The sequence below is a fragment of the Thalia democratica genome, chromosome 1 (genome assembly GCF_965202585.1).
Source record: "Thalia democratica chromosome 1, ktThaDemo2.hap1.1, whole genome shotgun sequence".
Lineage (NCBI taxonomy): Eukaryota > Metazoa > Chordata > Thaliacea > Salpida > Salpidae > Thalia > Thalia democratica.
Genome location: NC_139165.1, coordinates 61,817,511 through 61,839,767, shown reverse-complemented (window position 1 = coordinate 61,839,767; position 22,257 = coordinate 61,817,511). Strand labels below are relative to the sequence as shown.

General features: G+C 26.9%; 1 protein-coding gene across 1 annotated transcript; it reads right to left on the bottom strand.

The window, feature by feature from the left end:
• Positions 1-378: 378 nt before the first annotated feature.
• LOC145829283 (mitochondrial import inner membrane translocase subunit TIM50-like) lies at positions 379-14,843 on the bottom strand. Its single transcript, XM_082937041.1, has 5 exons — positions 14,450-14,843; positions 9,828-10,190; positions 8,389-8,616; positions 2,255-2,395; positions 379-1,185 (listed from the first exon to the last, which is right to left on the bottom strand). The coding sequence occupies exons 1-5, from the start codon at positions 14,825-14,827 to the stop codon at positions 1,003-1,005; spliced, it is 1,293 nt and encodes a 430-aa protein (XP_082793167.1). The 5' UTR covers positions 14,828-14,843; the 3' UTR covers positions 379-1,002.
• Positions 14,844-22,257: the final 7,414 nt, after the last annotated feature.

Sequence of the window (22,257 nt, the reverse complement as noted above, 5' to 3'; positions counted from 1 at the left end):
AAAGTTTATTTCCTAGTTAAAAACTCAATGAGAAAATAAAAACGTAGTTAAACAATTAAAAATAGCAAAAGTTAAACTAAAATACAAATATAACTTTAAAGAAAGGATGCAATTGTTTCTAAAATATATATTATTAAGACTTTAAGAAAACTAACAAACTAGATGCATTTAAAACTGATAAATAGTTTTTAATTACTGTAATAGTACACAAGCAAATTAGTACCACTTTAAACATTTTTTATTATAGTAATTCTAAATTAAGCAGTTTATTAACAAAACATTCTGCAACTTATTTAAATGATAAACAACTTAATATCGTCAACAAACTCATCTTAATTACACAACTAAACAGATATACGGAAATTTTCATGTGTAGATATTTGTACAAACATTTAGTAAAAATGTAAATGAGAATTACTAATTGTTATTAAAAAAGAATAATTTTTTTAGGAAATTTAGTACAATTAAAACTTAAATTCTATATACTATGCTTTAAAAGTTTCCAAAGAGCTGAAATTTTTTTAATTAAAAACCAAAACAAGCTGAAAGTCATTTATTTTTACTTTTTGAGTTTCTTAAAGAAAAATAATCATTAAGTTATTGTTAATCTAAGTATTATAGGAAGCTGCTAGAACAACTTAATTTGTTTAACAAAGTTTAAAAATAGTAATAGAAAATAGTTTTTATCACTTGTATAACTTTTAAAACTACTACTACTAATAGTTTTGTAGTTTTATAAAATTTTAGGAGTTTATGTTCCATAAGCTTTATAAAAAGTGTTTTTTACTAAAGGAAAACATTTTGCAAAGTGGGTTATAAATAAATTTCATTAAACTAAAGAAGAAATTAAACAGATATTTCTTGTTTTTAATTTGATAAAAATAACAAATAATGGCTATCGGAGAGCTGAGAGTTTTAAACAGCTTAATAGATAGTTTCCTACTAGCTCTTTACTATTAGTTAAATTTTTACAAAACATAACATGGTAGTAGTGAAACATAATTATTTAGTAAACCAGCTAGTAAGCCCTTTACCAAAGTTTAAGTTTAATTGTGGAGGTTTCTCTTTCATCAATTTTTCGTTTTGAATCTGATCCTCTTCTATTTTACGTTGGTTTTCTTTCCATGCTTGTATAACATTATCATGCTTGTTATAATGAGATACTACATCACGAACGTCTTCGACCTTTACAGTACATTAGTTATTCTATCATTAGTTGAAAAAAAAACAATAAGAAAATATTATATATTTTGAATAAATATTACTTAAAATATGTTGATATTAGTTGATTGTACATAAAGACCAAAAAATCGGTTGAATTGTTATCTTTTTTTAACAAAAAATCAAAACATAAACAGTTGCTGCTAAACCCTATACAAATAAGTTTTTATGTGCTAAATTAATAACAATAACTATAATCTCAATTCATAATGATAGAAAGAGATTTACTATTTGGGTAACTTTTTTTACAGATTTGAGAAAATCATTAATTTCAAAGGTATAATCCATTTGGTAAAAATAGCTTTCTATAAATACATTGCAAAAAAAATTCATGATTATTTTCTTAGAACAAAGAAAGCATCAGCGGAAGTCATCAGAGCCAATCCCTGGACTTTCGTGAAAAATGCTAAAGTTTTGTTAACACCACTTGGATTATTACCAGACCACAAGTTTTAAGTAAATTTGATTTTTCTCAGAGCAAATTAAAATTTAAGTATTAGCTCTAATGACTTTTGACAATGTTTTTTGATTGAATTAAAAACGAGCATGCAAGCTGTCTTACTAAGTGGAGAATCAATTAAACATGCACAGCAATTAGACAAGGCTGACGTCACTAATCATAACAGCAAACAGTAACTTCATGGAACAACATAATAAACCGTCTATAAAATGACACTTTAAATGTTTTTAAATATAAGAGCCAATGTTTGAGAAGCATTATATAGATATTAGAATTATTAATTTTAAATATACTTGACAAAATTTAACTAAAGAACTTTATTTTATATTGATTGATTTTCATGTGTATTTATACTAAAATTTTCATTGACTTTGAAGTAAGCAATACTTGAAATGATTTTTTTATGTTATATTTTTATAAAAATATATAGCTGTAGTATTAAAACTTATTAAGTTATTTTGTTAACATTAAAAAAACGAATGGTTTTTCCTGGTTCTGGCCAAAACTATAAAATTAATAAGTACATTAAATTTTAAAGTTTTAAACAAAATAAGTGTATATCTAAATACTAACCTGGTTTACAGCAATAGCTCTGAGCAAAGATGCAAGATCATATAATGTGGAATCCTTATCATCGCCATCCCATTTTGGAATATACAAACCATTTGTTGGATTTCTTTCAAACGCTCTTCGATCTACATCAACATGGATCACCTGACGTGTATAACTTATTAACTGCACATACTAAAAAATGTTCATTCTTTTTAAATCAAAGATTAGCTTACACAAAATACCTAAAAAGCTTTTTAATAGTGATCTACCAAATCCTCAAATTTCGGATCAGACCGGATCCAAATATTTTTCAAATTAATATCCGAACTGATCCTTTTTTTTTCAAACTAAGATCCGGCCGGATCCTGAACCGGATGTTTTTATGATAGGAATCCTTAAGATTTTAGTTGCTTATAATGTAAATAGTATACATGCTTAGAAATATTGTATTATATTAGCTTGCTTACTAAAACTTGCTAAAAAAAATAGTACTTGCTTAGTAAAAAGGATCAAACCCATTTTATTTAACGTTTTAATAAACAAATCTATTGGCATGGTAGGAATATTTTTAAAACGACAGCTTACTAAAAAAATCTAGCTATATACACAGGATCTTAGTTAAAAATTTTTGATATGCATGCAAGCCAAAATAACGATAACTAATGTTTTTGGTGTTTGTATTTGATAAAAGAAATATAATATTGACTTCAATAAATGCTTAAAATAAAGAACAAATCACAAACAAAATTAAAACATTTTATGTTTAACTTAAGATAGAAACTTTACTGTTACAATAAGCGAATTAAAACATTTACTTTCGCAAGTATCTTTATTCAAACTAACAGGCTTTCCGAAAAAGATACAATAACAGAATAAATTTAAAAAAATATCGAAAAAACAAAATATATAAATCCTGTCAATCCTTGTCACAAGTCATTCACTACACTAATAAAAAAATAATCAATAACTACTATATGGTTGATGAAAATTACATTAACCAAATATTTTTTTTCATAACTACATGAATTTTGTAAACTAGTCCTTCCCCTTAAAAACACCATATATTTATCCTTAACATATATGTCATTTATTAATGATACAATAATAATTTTATAATAGCTTAATAAAGATGGTTAGAAAAAAATCATGATAGACCTGAGCTTTCAAGATAAGATTTCAAGCTGAACTGAGGTGGCCTGAGAATGACCTTACTAAAATTAAATTGATTACCTATAGGTTGTTTAACTTTCAAATTCTCGTTGAAGAAAAGCCAGAATGTTATTCGAACCGAAATAGGTTAGAACGACCGAGCAAAGATGAAAAACTTCAGTTTTAAACAAAATTTATGATGATAAGTAAGAACCGCAATTATTTAAAATAAATTATATCACTTAATAAATATTAAAAATGATAACATACTACATAAAAATATAATGTGACTTTTCTCAAACTGCATTTAAAAAATATTTTAGTAAAATATTTCTGAATTTTCTTTCTAATAAAATCATAACAAAACTTGACACTTCTAAGTTTTAAAATTACATAAATATAAACTGTACTTTTTTTTTCTTTACTTTTTATATGAAGCTGCAAAGTTTGATTTCATATCGAATATGTATTTTTATATCTAAGATACTATTACATGAATTTATAACTTTTAAACTGTAAGATACAATAACCAAACTGATTTTTTAACTAATAAGCTGCTAAAGAACTTTTCACACTGTAGAAAGCTTTAGCTCATTTTAGTTTATATGTTTATACTTGTTTCAGATATTTTACATTATTATTAAATTAACTTAATTCCAAAAAGGGTTATTCTTCATGTAAAATATCTTTTTTTCATTGAGAAGACAAAGGGAAAGGAACTCAATTGTAAACTTTTCAGATATTGTTTTTCCTATTGGCGCAGCCAGTCAAAGAAGGTTAATGCTGTTCAAAGCCATGATGATAGTTTATGCAACAGAATACACAAGTTATGTCATTACACGCTAATAAACGAATTATGTTGAACAAAATTATTTTTAACAAGAGAAATTTGCGTAGAGCCAAGACATTCGAACTTCTTTGTGCATCAATTGAAATCACTAAACAGGGCACAAATAAGTTTTTATGTTTAGTGTGTTAGCTGATACTGGTGCACAGTCAAATCTTTAGAGATGGAAAAACTTTCAAGATGATGGTTTTGGTAAGAATGACCTACTTCCTGTATCAATCACAATTCGGGCTGCTAACAAAAATCCAATAGATATTTTAGGCGTTTTTAGAGCCACTGTTAGTGGAATGTCACCAAAAAATGAGGTAGCTACATTAGCTTTATTTATGTCAGTGAATCAGTAACTGGTTTTTTTCTATCGTATGAAACAATGGTTAAACTTCTAATCATAAACAGAGATTTTCCCACTATTGGTTCTCAGCTGCCTCATCAGCATTCAAAAGTTGTTGCAAATTTAAATGAAAAAGATCAAAGTAAACTCAAGTCACACAAGGTAACCTGCAGTTGCCCAACCAGAAGCAAAGTTCCAGATAAACCACGCAAGCTTCCATTCGAGGCTACAAGTGAAAATGTAAGTAACATGCGTGAGTGGCTTCTGCAAAAATATGCAGCTTCTACGTTTAATATATCTCCGCATAAACCACTTAGTCAAATGAGTGGGCCCCCAATCGAAATTCATTTGGAGGATAATGCTAAACCTCGTGCTTTTCATACTCCAGCACACGTACCAACTCATTGGCAAAAGTAGGTTGAAGCGGATCTAAAAAGGGATGAGAAGTTAGGTGTTTTGAAACGTGTCCCTAAGGTTAACCTGTAATCTGGTATCATTGTATGGTTATCACAATGAAACAAGATGGGTCACTTAAAATACTGTAGATCTCTCACCTTTTAACAAGTATTGCAAGAGAGACATATAATTCAGAAACTCCGTTTAAGTTGGCACGAAGAATTCTAAAAGGAACATCAAGACTGTAACAGATGCTTTGAAGGGGTATCATGGAGTTCCTTTGAGAGAAAGTGATATAAATCTCACAACATTTATCACTCCGTTTGGCAAATTTTGTTATACTAGAGTACCTCAAGGCTTTGTTTCGTCTGGTGATGGTTACAATCTTCGTTTTTCCAGCTATCTTATATGATTTTGATAGAAAAGATAGGTGTGTAGATGATACTGTGTTTTATGATTCTGAACTAGAGTGTAACTGGTGGGGAACAATAGACCTTTGTCAAAAGTTGGAAAAGCTGGCATAACCCTTAATTCAAAGAAGTTCTAATACTGTCAGAAGCATAGGACCTTTACTAAAATACTTAAAATCAATTCGGAAATTCCAACACCAAAGTCTGCCACAGATATACTGATATAAGCTACTAGTAAAGATTTTCGGTGTTCGTGATTTAAACGAAATTCAGAACACACAAATATTTAGACTGAAACAACGCACACTACCACGGCTTTTTGAAGTACAGTACATGCCTGGTAAAACCAATTTAGCTGCAGACGCTGCATCACGTTATCCTACCTTGTCAAGTGAAATTAATTCGCATGATGGTGACTTGACTAATGAATTCACTTCTTATTGCTTTATTAAGTAATGAAGTACGCCGTTCAATCGCAATCACTTGTGAAGAAATTGTAGAAGAAACGTTAAATGACAATCTATTTTCAAGTATTTTTTGGTGTATCTAAGAAGGTCGAAGTTTAAAACATGATGAATCTTTGTCTGCGTATTTTAGATACGATGGTGCTTTGTACTAAGTGATGGAGTCATACTTTACAAAGGACAGAGTGGGGGTGCCTTTAAGTTTACGACCTCGTGTTCTCAATAAGTTACATTCAGCGCACCAAGGTGTAACATCAATGCATGCTTGTGCCCAACAGATGGTCTTTTGGCCTGTGATTACACAGGACATTGAATCAATTCGAGAAAAGCTGCAACTGAAACTTTCATTCTCAACCATTGTTACGAGTTATCGGATCATCCTACAAGTCCTTTCAAGAAGATATTTGCAGATTTTTTCCAGTTTGCTGGAAACAATATTATAGTAGTAAACAACAGATTGTCAGGTTGGACAGAAATATTTTGAACACCCAGTAGAACATTTCAAGCAGCTTCGCGTGGTTTGATTAAATTCCTACAAGACTTATTTTCTAGATTTGGAGTACCTGAGGAGATATCAAATGATGATGGACCAGAATTTTTTTTAAGTTCAACAAAGGAATTTCTTAAAACCTCAATAACTAGCTTCAGAATACTACCCAAGGTCAAATGGATGAGCAGAAGTTGCTGTAAAGTAAGCAAAAAGACTCCTAAGGTCCAATGTTACTGAATCAGGTAGCCCAGATAGCAAAAGATTTTTAAGTGCGATTCTTCAGTTGAGGAACACCCCTGACAGCGAGTTCCAGCAAGTATCCCCAGCTGAAATTATGTATAGACTACACAGGTTTGCCACTCTTTGAGTCAAAAAATTTTCCCTGAGTAACCTTAAACTTCCTTGAGTTTTTAACAACTCCTTAAAAAATTTATTTATTGAAAAACTACAATGTTAATTCTAAGAATATTGAAGAACTAGCCGCAAGGCTAAAAAAATTCTAAATAAGCATTTAAAAATAAATTTAATTAAGTATTTTGAACAAAGTATTGAAACTGGATTAACTAAATCTCATTCTAGATCTAATAAAAACCTTCCCGAGATTCTTTAAAAAATCTCAAAACTTCTCAGAAATTTTTAGAAAAAACCAAAACTGCTCTGAGTTTCCTTGAATTAAAAAAAAGAATCAAAATTCCTGAGTTTCCCTGAGATTTTCTATAACTTGAAAATTCCCTGAGTTTCTCTGAATTCCCTGAGTGTGTGGCAACCCTGCTACAGCTGCGAGATGGTTTTGCGTTTTTAGACAAAAGAGTTTTGCTGGAGATTTTTTCTAATCCTGTCCTGCGACCTGTATGGAGAGAAGCATGGAAATTAAAAGAAGAGGCACTGCGTACAAGATTGGTCAATAACTAGAATTCACTAAAAATCTATCTACTCCTACGTTTTTTGAGGTAACTGTCTGAAACTTTCAGGAAATATTCCTTGTAATATTTAGAAAAATCGTTAAAAAAAATTATGACAAAAAAATAAAATTAAGTGTTTTTTTTAAACTTTTTTTTTTTTTGATTTCTTCCAACAAAAAATTTTAAATATTGCAAGGCATATTTCCTTAAAGTTTAAGGTCTTTATCTCAAAAAACGTAGGAGAAGATAGATTTTAAGTGAAGTAGTCTTTTTTTGCCATTTTAGTTTGCGCCTCACATAAGGAACCTATTGTTGCCTCCAACTTTGACCTGCTATATATCAAAAATATTTTAAAATTGTTAAATCTATAAAAAGCATCTTGTAGCTAAGTTAAACTCTTTTAAATAAGATCAAATTGTTAAGAAAGTGAATTACCCACCCCCTATGCCCTTAACTAAATAAGACTACAACTTTATTTCAAAATGCTTATTTGATATTTTGTAAAGCTTATTAGTACCTACAATATACAAGATATTCTTTTTTAAACTTTCTTACTTTTTCCGGATTTTTAAAGTACAATTTTTTTGTCTTTTTACAGTATATATTTTAAATAAAATAAAAAAGATGGTTCAATCGTTACAAGTACTATAAACAAAAGTCCTTAGTAAATAATCAATAATTTTGCTTTTACATCTAATCTTATTTGCATGTTCTTAAGCCTTTCTATTTCGATCAATATCGATTCCAGGCTGTAGAATTCGCTTATTAAATAAAACCTTTAAATTTGTTAAATAGTAAAGCAAAATAATTGCAATTTACTAATTAAATATTTTTACTTGAATTTTTTTTGCTACATGCTAAATTTTTTATTTGTATAACCCTTTTTTATGTCATAACACTTCAAACTTACTTTTTAAACTATCTACTTACTAAATAATTTCCAAAATCAATTATCACTTGATGAGGAAATTTAGTATAATTTCGAAAACATATTTATTTATTTCGTTGTGAAATAAATAAGAAATGAGTTATTTAAATTTATATAATTCTTAAATTATTTCTTTTTAAATTTTTAAATATTTTTAAACTGTGAATCATAATAAAACTTTGAAACATTAAAATTTAAAGAAAAAAATAATTTATAAATAAAAGTAAGTAGTAATAACCTTTGTTAGTTCTCTATTTATATGAGACAAATCTTTTTGATAGTATGGATTTAGTGTTGGGAGTACTCCATTCACAATATCTCCTTTATCAAAGCCGTGTTCGTACCTACAGGAGTCCCGAAACAAACGATACATTATATATCCTTTTTCATCCATGTTTTGAATGAGTGGAAAAGCTGTCATACCTATTTCTTTTGTGAAAATTACTATTTCATAATGTTGGACCATCTGTCAGAAAAAACGGTTCTTTTTAATTATTCAAAATTCCCAGCTAATGGTTAGTTAATAAAAATTCTAGCCAAGCATGTTTGCTATAATTTATAATAAAATATGTTTTAATTCTAATAGTATTCATTATAACCATTTTAACTTTAGAAGCTAACAGTTTTAACAATTTAAAATAGATAATGCAATCTTATGCTTTCTAAGCTGTTGAATATCAAAACGGGAATGAAACATATATAAATCATTTTTTACATTTAAAATTAACAAAACTTTTTTTAATTTTTTCTACTTTAAAATAGATTAAAAAAAAGCTAATTTAGCTATCCTAATAAACCTCATAAAATAATAAATGGGATTTCAGTTTTAACCACTAAATGAACTAACATAAAACCTTCTACTTTTAAAAATAATAAATAGTAGTCCAGTTGTATTATCTTATTATATAAGTACATAACAATACCTTAATTAAACTGTCATTTATACTGGTTGGTTCATTAAAGATTTATTTTACAAGTGGTCTGATTGATGGTCTTGATAATGTAGTTAAATTTTTGGAATATTTTTTTTGGCTGTACAGATTTGTTGTATTATAATCTCATATTTAAATATATTGCTAGGGTTGCCAAAGATTTTTTGATTTTTTCCAGGTTTTCTGAATTTCTTCCAGGTTTCTTAAAGAAAAAGTGTTTTACTCTATTTCTAATACAAAACTAAATGAAGGTAAAAAACTGTCTGATATAGTATAACAACAATGAAAAAATACTTAAAGCTACTTTATATGTGTTTTTTAATTATAAATTTTTTTAGTGAGACAAAAAAAAAATATATATATGATAGATTTTTGTATATTAACAAAATTTCAATACATTACATGTGAAAACTTAGTTCAAAATTCCAGGTTTTTCAAGTTTTTTCCTTAAAATGTCAAATTTCAGGTTTTTGCAGGCTTATAACAACCCTGTATACAGTTCTAAATTTGTGTAGTATATTTTGACAATATATAAAAATTTGAGTTTTACATTCAGTGCTTTAGTTTACACACAAGGCTTTCAATAACATTTAATTCTATTCTGAAAGATAAAACTACTTGCACTAAGATGACTTTAATCAAATGTAAACAAAACAAGAGAAGCAGAAATTTAAAATAATAATATTCCATAACTAATTATGAACAACAATCTAAACATCATTAAACTATAAATATAAAAACTGACTTGAGAAAGAAAATATTCTATACCAGGTCTTTTTTTAAACCTCCACCCTTGAACAGAATCATATGTTGGATGTATAAAAAGATCCATTAGTTCCATAACTAATGTTAGTCGCGGTTGATACTGCGTTAAATGGTCAGGAAGTAATTTTTTAGATGATGGTTCAACAAATTCCCGTTTTACTGACATAAGTTCACCCCATGCTCGCTTAATATAAGCAATGGGGGCAGCATGAGAAGAATACTGATCTTCTACAATATCACCATTTTTTGTCTTTAATGGAGCTCCAAATAATAAAATAAAGCTCGGAGTACTAATGCACAAACTGAGTAACAGCATCCATTTACTAATTCTCTGGATTTTATCCTGTAAAATTATCGTAAACTATTAGACAACTTTACAATTGTAAAACAAATTTTAAAAACAATTCATAAAACATTTTTTATAACCAACTAATTTTTAATTTTGCTAGTATTTAAATATATTTTTAAACTAAAATCAGGGTTGCCACTCTTTGAGCCAAAAAATCTTCCCTGAGTGACCAAAAATTTCCCTGAGTAACCTTAAATTTCCCTGAGTTTCCCTGAGTATTTTTCAAATCTTAAAAAAAAATTTTCTCTTCTAACACAAATTATTAATACCTCATTCTCATTTTTCTTCTTTAATAATAAAAGGAAGGTTGTATGTGTATGCTTCTGCATTTAAATTTATGAAAATAACTGTTTTCAAAAACTCAATCTTAAAAGGTTTAAACCAATAAATTAAAAACTAAATTTTTGCACAACTTTGTGTAAACTTGTTAGTTAAGGGCATAGGGGGGTAAACACCCTTTTTTGGTTTTTGACCTTATTTTATATAGTTTTTACTAAGCTACAAGATGGTTTTTACAGATTTAAAATTTTCAAAATAATTTTTGAGATATAGCCGGTCAAAGTCGGAAGCAACAATAGGTTCCTTATGGGAGGCGCAAACTAAAACGGCAAATAACTAGAAATTACTAAAAATCTATCTTCTCCTAGGTTTTTTGAGATAACAACCTCAAATTTTTAGGAACATTTCCTGAAAATTTGAGGTAGTTATCTCAAAAAACGTAGGAGAAGATAGATTTTTAGTGAAATAGTCTAATTTTGCCGTTTTAGTTTGCGCCTCCCATAAGGAACCTATTGTTGGCTCCGACTTTGACCGGCTATATCTCAAAAACTATTTTGAAATTTTTAAATCTGTAAAAAGCTTTTTTTAGCTTAGCAAAAACTATATAAAATAAGATCAAAAACCAAAAAAGGGTGTTTACCCCCCTATGCCCTTAACTTTCTACATAAAAGAATAAAGTTTAATTTGTTTGACATTTTAATTGACAAAATTTAACTATACTATAATAATAATTTCACATGAAGAACTCATTTAAATGCATACATAATAACTTCATTATGACTTGTATGTCTTTCCTAGCAACTGTTCTGAACGCAGTAAATAAAACTTAAAAGCTTAACATTATTGTATAAAAGTTAACAACAACTTTCATTTCTCTAAACTGTTTGATTTTACTTAAGTAAATATAAATTTAAAGCTTAAAAAAACTACAATGTTAATACTAAGAATATTGAAGAACTAGCCGCAAGGCTAAAAAATTCTAAATAACCACTTAAATAATAAAAATTACTACTTTTGAACAAAATATTGAAACTGGATTAACTAAACCTCATTCTAGATCTAGAAAAAAATTTCCCTGAGATTTTCAAAAACTTCCCTGAAATTTAGAGAAAAAATCAAAACTTCCCTGAGTTTCCCTGAGTTAAAAGAAAAATGCCAAAATTCCCTGATTTTCCCTGAGATTCCCTGAGTTTCCCTGAGGTTTTCTACAGTTTGAAAATTCCCTGAGATTCCCTGATTTCCCTGAGTTCCCTGAGTGTGTGGCAACCCTGTAAAATATAACTAAATACGCTAGTAAATAGCCTGATGAACTATTAGTACTGTCTAGATCAGGGGTCGGCAGCCTTATGTAACTTACGGGCCAATTTTCCTAGAAAAAATTCTTGCGGGCCGCACTATTCATAAAATAAAACTTTGAGGGCCACATTTATTTAAAAGCGTTCTAGAAATCAGTAGAAAAATTTTATTAAGATCAAAAATATAATAAATTAAGCAACATTAGAGCACTAATTAAGAACATTTTTTGAACTTAAAGCCTAAACATAAATTTTTACTACAAAGTCTTTAATTTTTATTGTTTTTGAAATGTATATTTTTGGCTAAAAGGGAGCTCGCGGGCTGCAAATTTTGACTTTGAGGGCCGCAGTGTGCCAACCCCTGGTCTAGATGAATAAACTTTTTTGTCTTATTTTCTACATAAATAACTAAGCTATCAATTACTTTTCTACTTGAACAAGATTTTATAATTAACTGATAATCTTTTTTTTGAGTGAAACTTTGTTATAAAAACAAAATATTAAAATAATGAAAGTTAAATTGTTTTATACAAGCTTTTTACCTTTATCAACTTTAAAAAAAAAAAGATAAAAGTATAAGAATTTAATAGGCTCCTTACAAAAGGCAAACTAAAGTTTAAAAAAACTACTATTTCACTAAAACCTTTCTTTGACAATTATTGAGCAACCTTTTTTTTATTTTCTCAGATTAATCCTATAAAAATCTAGAACTGTATGGAACCTAATTGAAGTAATTTTAGATTTTTTAGCATGATTTTTTTTATGTTGCAATTATCAAACAGCTCACTTTAAGACAACTTAGGAGGGCCTTATCCTTGTTTTATACTAGTTGATATTAAAAATATGTTGTAGAGTTTTATTCTTAGCCACTTAAAAAAATCAAAATAAGCGATCAAAGTCAGTGTGCTCTATAAGTTCCTAATGAAAAAAAAAATATTTAACTAAAAATCTATCTTCTCCTTAATTTTAAGACCTATATTCTTCAAATTTTCACAGAAAGTCCAGCACAAATACATTAATCAATGGAATGCAGGTTTTTTTTAGAAATATAAAAATTATATTTAAAAAAAACAATCTATTTTTTCTATTTAAAACTTTTATGTTCTAATATTTTGACAGAATACAAAATAATATGAAAATTACCTTAATTCTATTCCTTTTTCGCACAATCTTTTTGTATTGGATTTTTTTTATTTTGTCTTATTAAATTATTTTGTGAAGTTAAACTTCAAAAATTACAAATGAAATCTGCAGTACTTTTATTTGCTTACTTCTACGACTAGTTTTGATTATAATTAATAATCATTTTCAAGTAGAGATTTATGTTAAGTACAGAAAATTAGTATAAAAAAGAGATACCTTTTTACAGATAAGCAATTAAAATAAATGAACACTTTTTTATATACTTAAACTCATTTTTATATGTTTAAATTTTTGTACATAATTTTTTCCAAAATAATTTGAGTTCTCCTTTTTTTTATTTTAACCTTAATTTAAAAATTTCAATTAGTACGTGCAAAAATTGCTTTATCTCAACAAAATTAATACAAATGCTATAAAATGTTATTTTTTTACAAAAAAATCTTAAAACTAAAAATGAATGTTATTATACTATGAATGTCACTTATATTATATGTTTTCACTTTTTGTACTAACTTAAAAATTCTCTGTTCTTAACATTAGTCTCTACTTGAAAATGATTATTAATTATAGTCGAAACTAGTTGTAGAAATAAGCAAATAAAAGTTTTGCAGACTTAATTTGTAATCTTTGAAGTGTAACTTCACAAAATAATTTAATAACTTGAAATTGCAACATTTAAAGTCTTTTAAACTATAAAAAGAACATTTCCTGGAAATGTTAGGTCTCTAGCTCAAAAAATGAAGGAGGAGATATATCTTGAGTGATTTTTTGTTTTCTGAGAAAACTGACAATGAACAAATTGCATTAAATACCTTTGTATGGAAAATTTTTTTACAAAAAACATACATACATCAAAAACTAGTAAAAATTTTATATTCTATAAATACTGACTGTTTATGCTTTTAGCTTTAATATAAGAACCAATTTAAATAAATTTTTAAAAAATATTGCACCACTTTTATGCCCTTAAAAAATTTTTCATAGAAGCAATTCTTGAAATTGAGTCATTTTTATCACTCTGTGTAGGTTTTTTCAAAAAATCAAGAAGTGCCGACATAAAACTTTCTTAAAATTGCCTTAAATTGTGCTCAACGTGCTTTTGTGTTAATTGCTAAAAGTAAAAATATCCAGGTAAAACTCTAAGGTTGCTTATTTAAGGTCCCATACAGTTTGCATTGGGGTGGTTTTCAGAAAATCAGATTTAGCTAGCTTGAAAATTTCTTTAAATCATCTAAAATTTTGCACAGGATATTTTTGTGGAATTTGCCAAATGTAAAACCTTTTTTAACTGAAAACTCAAAGATCTTTGTTTTTAAAAGCACCCTAGTATACATGAAAAAAAACATCAAAAACTATAATGTTCTTTTGACTACAGTAAAATAAAATTGTGTTATGTTTTTTATTGCATTGTGTTCAAGTATTTAAAAAATAAACCAGTTCGTTTTTTCCCAGGGTATTAACATTTATTATTTAATGGCAATAGAGTGGTATAAATTTTTTGTTTTGATTCAAAAAATACAAAATGAGCTAACTTACTTGAATGGATTCTTTATTTTCTTCTTCATTCTTTTTATTATTTTCATCCTGCTTTTGTTTTTGATATGAATCACCATACATGCTAGAAAGGATACCTGTGTTTTGAACTTCTTTTTTAGTATCATGCTCTGCTTGGCTTAAACAATAATAACTGGCAGTGCTAAATGTCCGACTAAAATGTTTTACTGGTCCATTTAGTTGAAAATCATTGTTGTTGTATGTAGTAAACAGCCTTTTAGATGTTAAAGTAGTGAAAACAGAACACACTACTTGCTTGTTTAACTGTTTTTTCACTAAGTGTCTATTATAATCTTTGTTTAAACACTGTTTTTGATTTTTAAAACACTGTATACTAGTTCTAAAAGCAAATCTTAACATTTTACTAAAGTAGGTATTAGACCTGTGGTAATAAAATTTACATTAATTTCAAAACAGGTTTAAGAAAAATACTTATATCTAATTTTAAGTACAATTATAAATATAGGGTAGTTTTTTTTTTAAGCATAAATTGCCAATTTTCAAAGTTTAACTTATTTATTTATGTTTACTGGTGATCAGCATAGTAAAAGATTTATATGGTAATACAATATTATTAAAAAGAAGTTAAAAAAAATACTTTTTTAATTATTTTATGTATAATATAAAAATTCAAGTAAACAAAAAAACAAAATACTATAAGTATCATATAATTTCAAAAATCAAGTAAGTAAAACAAAAATTTATTTAAGCAACTTGAAAACTGTTTTTTCAAACTAACATCAAATAAGATTTAAAAGCTTACAAGCATACTATAAGTAATAATATAATGTTTCCTATACAAAAGTTTCAATTGCAAATTTTTTGGAGTCAATTTTCATGGAAATTTTAAAAATCACTAAAAATTTACCTTCTCCTTCAATTTTTGAGCTACAGACTACAGACTAACAATCATTTTAATAGTTTAAAAGACTTTGAATTTTACAATTTTAAATACAATAAAAAAAATACTTTAGACATAAAAACAAAAAATTGTTTTTTTTTAATACTTTTTTTCAAAATTAAAAAAAATCCTGCATTCAATCTTTTTAAATTTAATAGACTTTTTGTGAAAATTTGAAGAAGTTTAGTTTAAAAATTAAGGAGATGATAGATTTATAATAAGATTGTCTTTTTTGTGGTCACTAACTCAGATCGCTTATATCTCAAATATTACTTTGAATTTTTTAAAGCAGTTAACAATGTCTGATAGCTCAAATAAAACTCTATAAAATAAGATCAACTTGTAAAAATCAAGGTGGACCATTTCCCCCCCTATGCCTTTAACTAAAAATTTATCTTCTCCTTTATTTTATAAAAAAAATAAGGACCTCGAATTTTAATGAAATATTCTTTTTTATAGCTAAAATAACTTTTAAAGTTGGAAAGTTAAAAACATTAAAAATGAAAGTATTAACTTAAAAAAACAAAATATAATGTTTTTTTTTCATTATTTTTTTTTTAATTGGAAAAATTCTTTTATCAAAAAGATTAAAATCAGTAATGGACTTCACGTAAAATTTGAAGAAGATCGGTAAAAAATGAAAGATGAGATCAATTTTCAGTGAATTCAATTTATAATTGTTTGGTTTGTGTTTTTGGGAACTGTTCAGTTCTAACCGGCGATCATTTACAACCTGTGCACAATTCTCAGCCAATTAAATCCAAGAACAGCTTACCAACTAGGCTTAGGGGTAACAGTGGTAGTACAAATAACTAAAATAAAAATTAATAAATAAGGATAAAAAATTATTTAAAAATTTAGGTGGGAATTGTGGAAGTGTGAATTGATTGCAAGTGGGAATTATTAGTATACCGTGTCTTCAACTTTGATCACTTATATCTTGAAAATTAGTTTAATCTTTTTAAGGTGTTAAAAATATATAGTAGCTATTAATTGTGAAAAGTGATATTAATCTGAAAAAATCGAGGTAAGTTTGATACTGTTTTAATGACTTCTTTTACTATTTAATGTAGATAGAAAGAGAACTAGTGAAAACCATATTTACAGGTTGCCATGTACTCAGACTAGTTTGAACTTTTTTGTAAAACTCAGACCAACTGTGGCCAGTAAGAACTCTTCTAAAATTCAGGCAGACTCAGGCTAGTTTTGTTATTCTTTTTAAATCTTAGGCTAGTATTATTAACATAATTTTTTTCATAACAGTTGTGTTTTTCCAAGTTGTTTAGTTACTATTTTGGTGTTTTAAGTAGTGATCTGCTTGATAAACATGATTATGATATTTTTCTTAAATTAAGATTTGGCCTGAACAAGACTTCATTTTCAAATCAAGATTTAGTTGGATACAGATTCAGTTAATATTCTATGAATTATAAATGGAAAACTGTTTGCTCTTCTTCATATACTCCAAAATGTCTAGTGTTAGTTTCAAAATTTTGCTGGAATATCTAGTATAAATCCTGAATTGATCAAAGATTTTCAAAAAATTTTAGTTAATTTGAGTAGTCTGAGTAACTCAAGTGTGTGGAAACTCTAAAACAATCTAGTATGCATAAAAAAAAATTAGCTTATATACCATGAACAGATTTCTAAGAGTAAAAGAGTCACTGAACTTAAAGGTACTGTTTGTATTTAAGCCTAAGTTTGAACGTTTGTAATTTTAAGTAACAAACAGTAAAGGAACTGTTTGTAACTTAACACCCATTCTAAGACAAATTATCACAACATAATTCCTAAAGTATCAAAACAATAGAACGTAAAATAAAGGTTTTGCGTCTAAGATAAAGAAGACAGATATATATTGTATATATCATGTATTTATATATCATTCAAACTTCAGCTTAGTACTGTTTGTATTCATCTTTAAGTTACTTTTGATAGCAGTGTACTAGTTGATATTATTGAATGTTTTTCATCATAAATTTTTGACTTCATTCAATATAAAAATTTGCTTTTTTTTAATTTTTGGGAACATTATTTAGAGTTTATTTATCAATATCAAAAAATATATAAATCATTTGCTATAAATAAACTGTTTAACTTAGTGCAAAAGCAGCAATCAAGTTTAAAGATAAAATTCCATAGGCTTAATCTTATGTATAACACTTTAGATTTATTATATGAAATCATTATGAACAAAAACATTCAAACCAAATTTATTATAAAATTTTCCAGCAATAGTTAAAAAAAACATTTCCTGTGCTTTCTACAAATGTAATCTAAAAAAATCCAGTGTTTGGGGTTGCCCAACTTTTCTGTAAATTTTTTCAAAGTTTTTTTTTATTTATTCCAGGTTTTTAAATAACAACTTTTTCTGTCCATTTAAAGTATAAAACTAAACTTAAGGTAAAAAATAATGTTATACATATATTGTTATACAATGTTTTTGTACATATATTCTATGTGTTACAAGGTTTTCTTAGCCTAATTTGTCAAATTCCAGGATTTCAGGCTTAGTGGCCACCCTGCTTATCTCTTTTAGGTAGAACAATAATTTCTTTTTTCTTTTGTATATATACTGGCCATGAGTTTTGATCTTGCAATGTTCAACTCATAGTTTTCAAAGCCAGGACCCCTACACCATCAGGCCACATTTTGATTTATAACTAATCCAGGGTTGCCACTCTTTAGGTCAAAAAACTTTCCCTGAGTAACCTTAAACTTTCTTGAGTTTTTATGAGATTTTTTCAAAACCTTAAGTATGTTTTTTATTTATTAAAAAATCACAATGTTAATTAAAAATATTGAAAAACTAGCTGCAAGGCTAAAAAATTCTAAATAAGTAATTAAAACTAAATTAAATTAACTGTTCAAAATTTTGAAACTGGATTAACTAAACCTCATTCTAGAAAAAAAATTCACTGAGATTTTTTTTTAATCTTAAAATTTCCCTGAAATTTTTGGAAAAAATCAAAACTGCCCTGAGTTTAAAAAAAAGAATCAAAATTCCCTGAGTGCGTGGCAACCCTGCATATCTCATTTTTTCTAAGCATTAAATGTAAATCAATTAAGGCCATAGGGGGGTAAGCTATGTTTTTTTACAAGTTGATCTTATTTTAAAGAGTTTTTCTAAGCTTGTAGATGCTTTTTATTGTTTTAAAAAATTCAAACTAGTTTTTAAGATATGACTAGTCAAAGTTGGGCTGCATATTAGGTTCCCTATGGAAAGGGAAAACTAAAACAGCAAAAGAAGACTACTTTATTTAAAATCTATATCCTACATTTTTCAAGCAATCTTCTTCAAACTTCAACAGTCTAATCTTTATACAATAAAAAAAAAATGTTACTTTGGAATTATAAAAATACATAATTTTTTTTTAATAAATACTTCTTTTTTAATTTTTGTGATAAAATTTTTATTTTTTTACATTATTAAAATTGTAAAGTAACGTTTTTTCCTTTTAATTTTAAGGAACATTTCCTAAAATTTGAAGAAGATTGCTTAAAAAATGGAGGAGGAGATAGATTTTTAGTGGATTTTTTAATTTCCAAGAAAATTGACCCTGAAAAATTTGCATCCCATATGCTTGTATTGGAAACTTTTTACAAAAAATAAAATATCTCAAAAGTTAAATGATATTTTAGAATTCTATAACAACAGGCTTGTAGTTTGTATTTAAAGCTTTCATATAAAAGCCATAGTTAATTTTTGTAAAAAAAAAATGTCGGACCCCCTATGGCCTTAACAGAACACTCTAATTCAGTTAAACAACACAAAAAGAAAATAATTGATTATAAGAGAAAACAGTACACAGAGAAAAAGACAATGTTTTCAATCTTGTAGACTGCCTTCAACATACAAGATATAAGATTATCCACAAAAATGTTTAGTAACTTTTTTTAACCTTTTCTAATCATGCTGAGATCATTGTTGAGTTTATTTTTAACTCCTTCAACTCTTTACTAATTATTGTTTAACAAGGTGGTTATAAATACAAATTTATTTCTACTTATATACATTTATTTTTCTATAGGTTTAATTTTCAAGCAAGACCCTTTTTTTGAAATGGGACATTATGGATTATAAATTAAAATATAATATATCAGAGATAAGATAATCTTTTTTTTAGTCTACTTTATGATTCTAACTAATTCTATTTAATGAAAATTTATTCTATTTTATTTTAAAGATAAGTTAGTTGAGAAACAAAACAAAATTAATTCATTATTTTGTGCTCGGACGAAATGCTTCTAATTTTTTTTAACCAATCAGTTGAAACTTTTTTTGCTTTGATACTGTGAAATTGTCATTCGTCTACTCTTAACAAAACAAACGCGAAAATTTTAAAGTTTTATGGAAATTAAAAACTTAATAAACATATAAGGGGCTGTGGCCTGTGCTCTAAAAGCAGACTGAGTTGTGGCGATATCTGGAGCTCATCAAAAATTACAACTGCTCTGCTGTTGACTGCTGAGCATACTTACTTAAACTTTTAAGTTTGCATTGAACATGTATGTTAAATACATGTGGCTTTTATTTTATTAAAGTCTGACAACTATGCTGTTAAGCGTAGGTGTCAGTGCAGCAACTAGTGTATCGCTAAGAGTTGTTAGATCATGGTATTTTAAGCTTTAAGAAGCAACTTTTAATTCAGTGTTTAGGATTCTTTATTTACTGTGTTCGTGCTTTGCTTAGACAAGGATAATGCACTAATTAAAACTTTTCAACCAAACGTGTTGCTCTTTTATTCATTTTAAAAACTTAGAAATTTTAAGCTCAGTATTCTTGTGAACTTTTTTTATTCTTTTTATTTTTAAAACTTTGTTAAACTCAGTCAGTATTTTTGTAAAGTATACAAAATAAAAACAGAAGCATTTGCAAATAGTTCAATTTAATAAATCAGGAGGCACTACCTAACTAGTATATTAATAGTGCTCAAACAATATCAAACAGAAATAATAATTTTTCAAAAAATTAGTTCCATGAATGGTGTATTAGTGCTTTTTAGTTTTTATAAGTGTAAGTTTGTTTATAAAGTTTGAGTGAGTTATAATTGATCTGTTGGAATCATTTATATAGGTTTAAAAAATGTATTCCTCGATTTATGGTATTGTAATTTTTTATATTTTGATTAATTTTTAAGTGATCCATTGTCGTTTTTAAATTGGTTAACATTCAACTAGCTTTTTTAAACAAGTTAGTATTACTAACATTAACTTGCACATATTTAATGTATTACATTCAATTGTGTAATTCTTCTGATTTAAACTTTTTACCAAGTAATCTTTAAGTAATCTTTAAGTTCAAAATACAGTAATCTATCACATATTAACGCACTCGTGACGTTACGCACTCTTGTTTAGTTAGAATTTTAGAATTTTAAAAAATTCTAAAAATAAAAACTTAAATTTTTTTGAATATTGCACAAATTAGGTTTATTGTATTTAGATTAGGTGTCTTAACACCCCTCCTTTTATACCTTTAAATAAATAAAAAATTTCAATTCCTCAAACTCTTATGGCATAAAATTTCATTCCTACTCAAAAAATCCACAAATATATCTTAAATACAATGCAAGACAAGTTTATCCTTATGTGGGCAAAGGTCGAATTTAAAAAGTTGTAGTAACATAAACAATTTTTATTAAACATTTTTCTTATATTTTATATAATTTTATTCAAAAAAAAGAAATCCATAACAGTATCAAATGCATGTTTTTGTAAAAGACTATAGAAACAATTTTTTTTAAAGATACATCACCATTTCTTAATTGTAAATAAATGCTTAATTATAAATTGAATATGCTAAGTAGAATAGAATATAAATGTTAAGTATCAAATAAGTCACATATAAAAAAAGATTAAGATAAAATTTACGTATTATTAAAATTAGTATTTTCTACAAGTATTATTATTTTAGATAAACTTAAATCCTTTTTTTTGGTGTATGTTTAGTTTTATCTTTTGTTTTCATATTTAAAAATAAAGTAAACAAATTGTTAAAAGTGAGAAAGTCCCCAGTCTGCTTTTAACTAGAAGCAATATCAAAAAACAGCCATTATAGTAAATATATTTGGTACCTCTCGTATCTTTACGATCTCTCGTATCTTTACGCACTTTTTTTGTGGACACAATGTGCGTAAATAAGCGAGAGGTTACTGTAATACTAACATTGAACTAGGGATAGGCATCATTTTTCATTCAGCGGGCATGATCATAATCCATCTTTGGCTGGCCGTAGCATACCAATTTTACTTAATTTACGAAAATTACTTAATTATCCAAATAATTTACAAAAAATACTAATTCTATGTGACCTCTTAGCTAACTGATTTAGCGTAAGCTTAAATTATCCCTTTAATATCCTAAGACCTTTTTTTACTCTTCATCCAGCAAATTCTCAGCAAATTGTTGAGTGTAAGTTTCTAAGTTTGGTTTAGCGGGCCGGATTCCACTTTAATTTTGTCAACATTTGCGGGCTTGTCATTTCCATTCCGAAGTCCGTTCGGTATGTTGTCTAACCATAGATAAAAGTATATTTTAAAATTATGTTTCTGTAATTCAATTTTAAGATTTGAAAAAAAGTTATTGAAAAGTTGAATTCTCTTAGAGATTATTAATACGAAGAATCATTTCATGAAACAATGTTAGGTTCTTTATATTAAAATAAATTTCTATTTGGATCGTTTCATGTTGATCTGTCTAAAATAATTAAAATGTTATCTTTCCTTTTTGTTTCGTATACTCTAAGGTCAGTCTGAGCTGGAAAAAAGCTAAAAATAACTGAGTCAAAAAGAAAAAAATTTATTGTACTCTATTTTTTATTTTAATTCTTAAACTTTATTTTTTTATTGAATTTTGATATGTTTATGTAAGGTGGATTTAAGATAAG

Excerpts from the sequence above, each read along its gene's own strand:
- LOC145829283 (XM_082937041.1), bottom strand. The coding sequence starts at position 14,827 with ATGTTAAGATTTGCTTTTAGAACTAGTATACAGTGTTTTAAAAATCAA. Across the intron at positions 10,191-14,449 it reads AAAATAAAGAATCCATTCAA|GATAAAATCCAGAGAATTAG; the intron begins GTAAGTTAGCTC and ends ATAATTTTACAG. Across the intron at positions 8,617-9,827 it reads TAGAATATTTTCTTTCTCAA|ATGGTCCAACATTATGAAAT; the intron begins GTCAGTTTTTAT and ends TTTTTCTGACAG.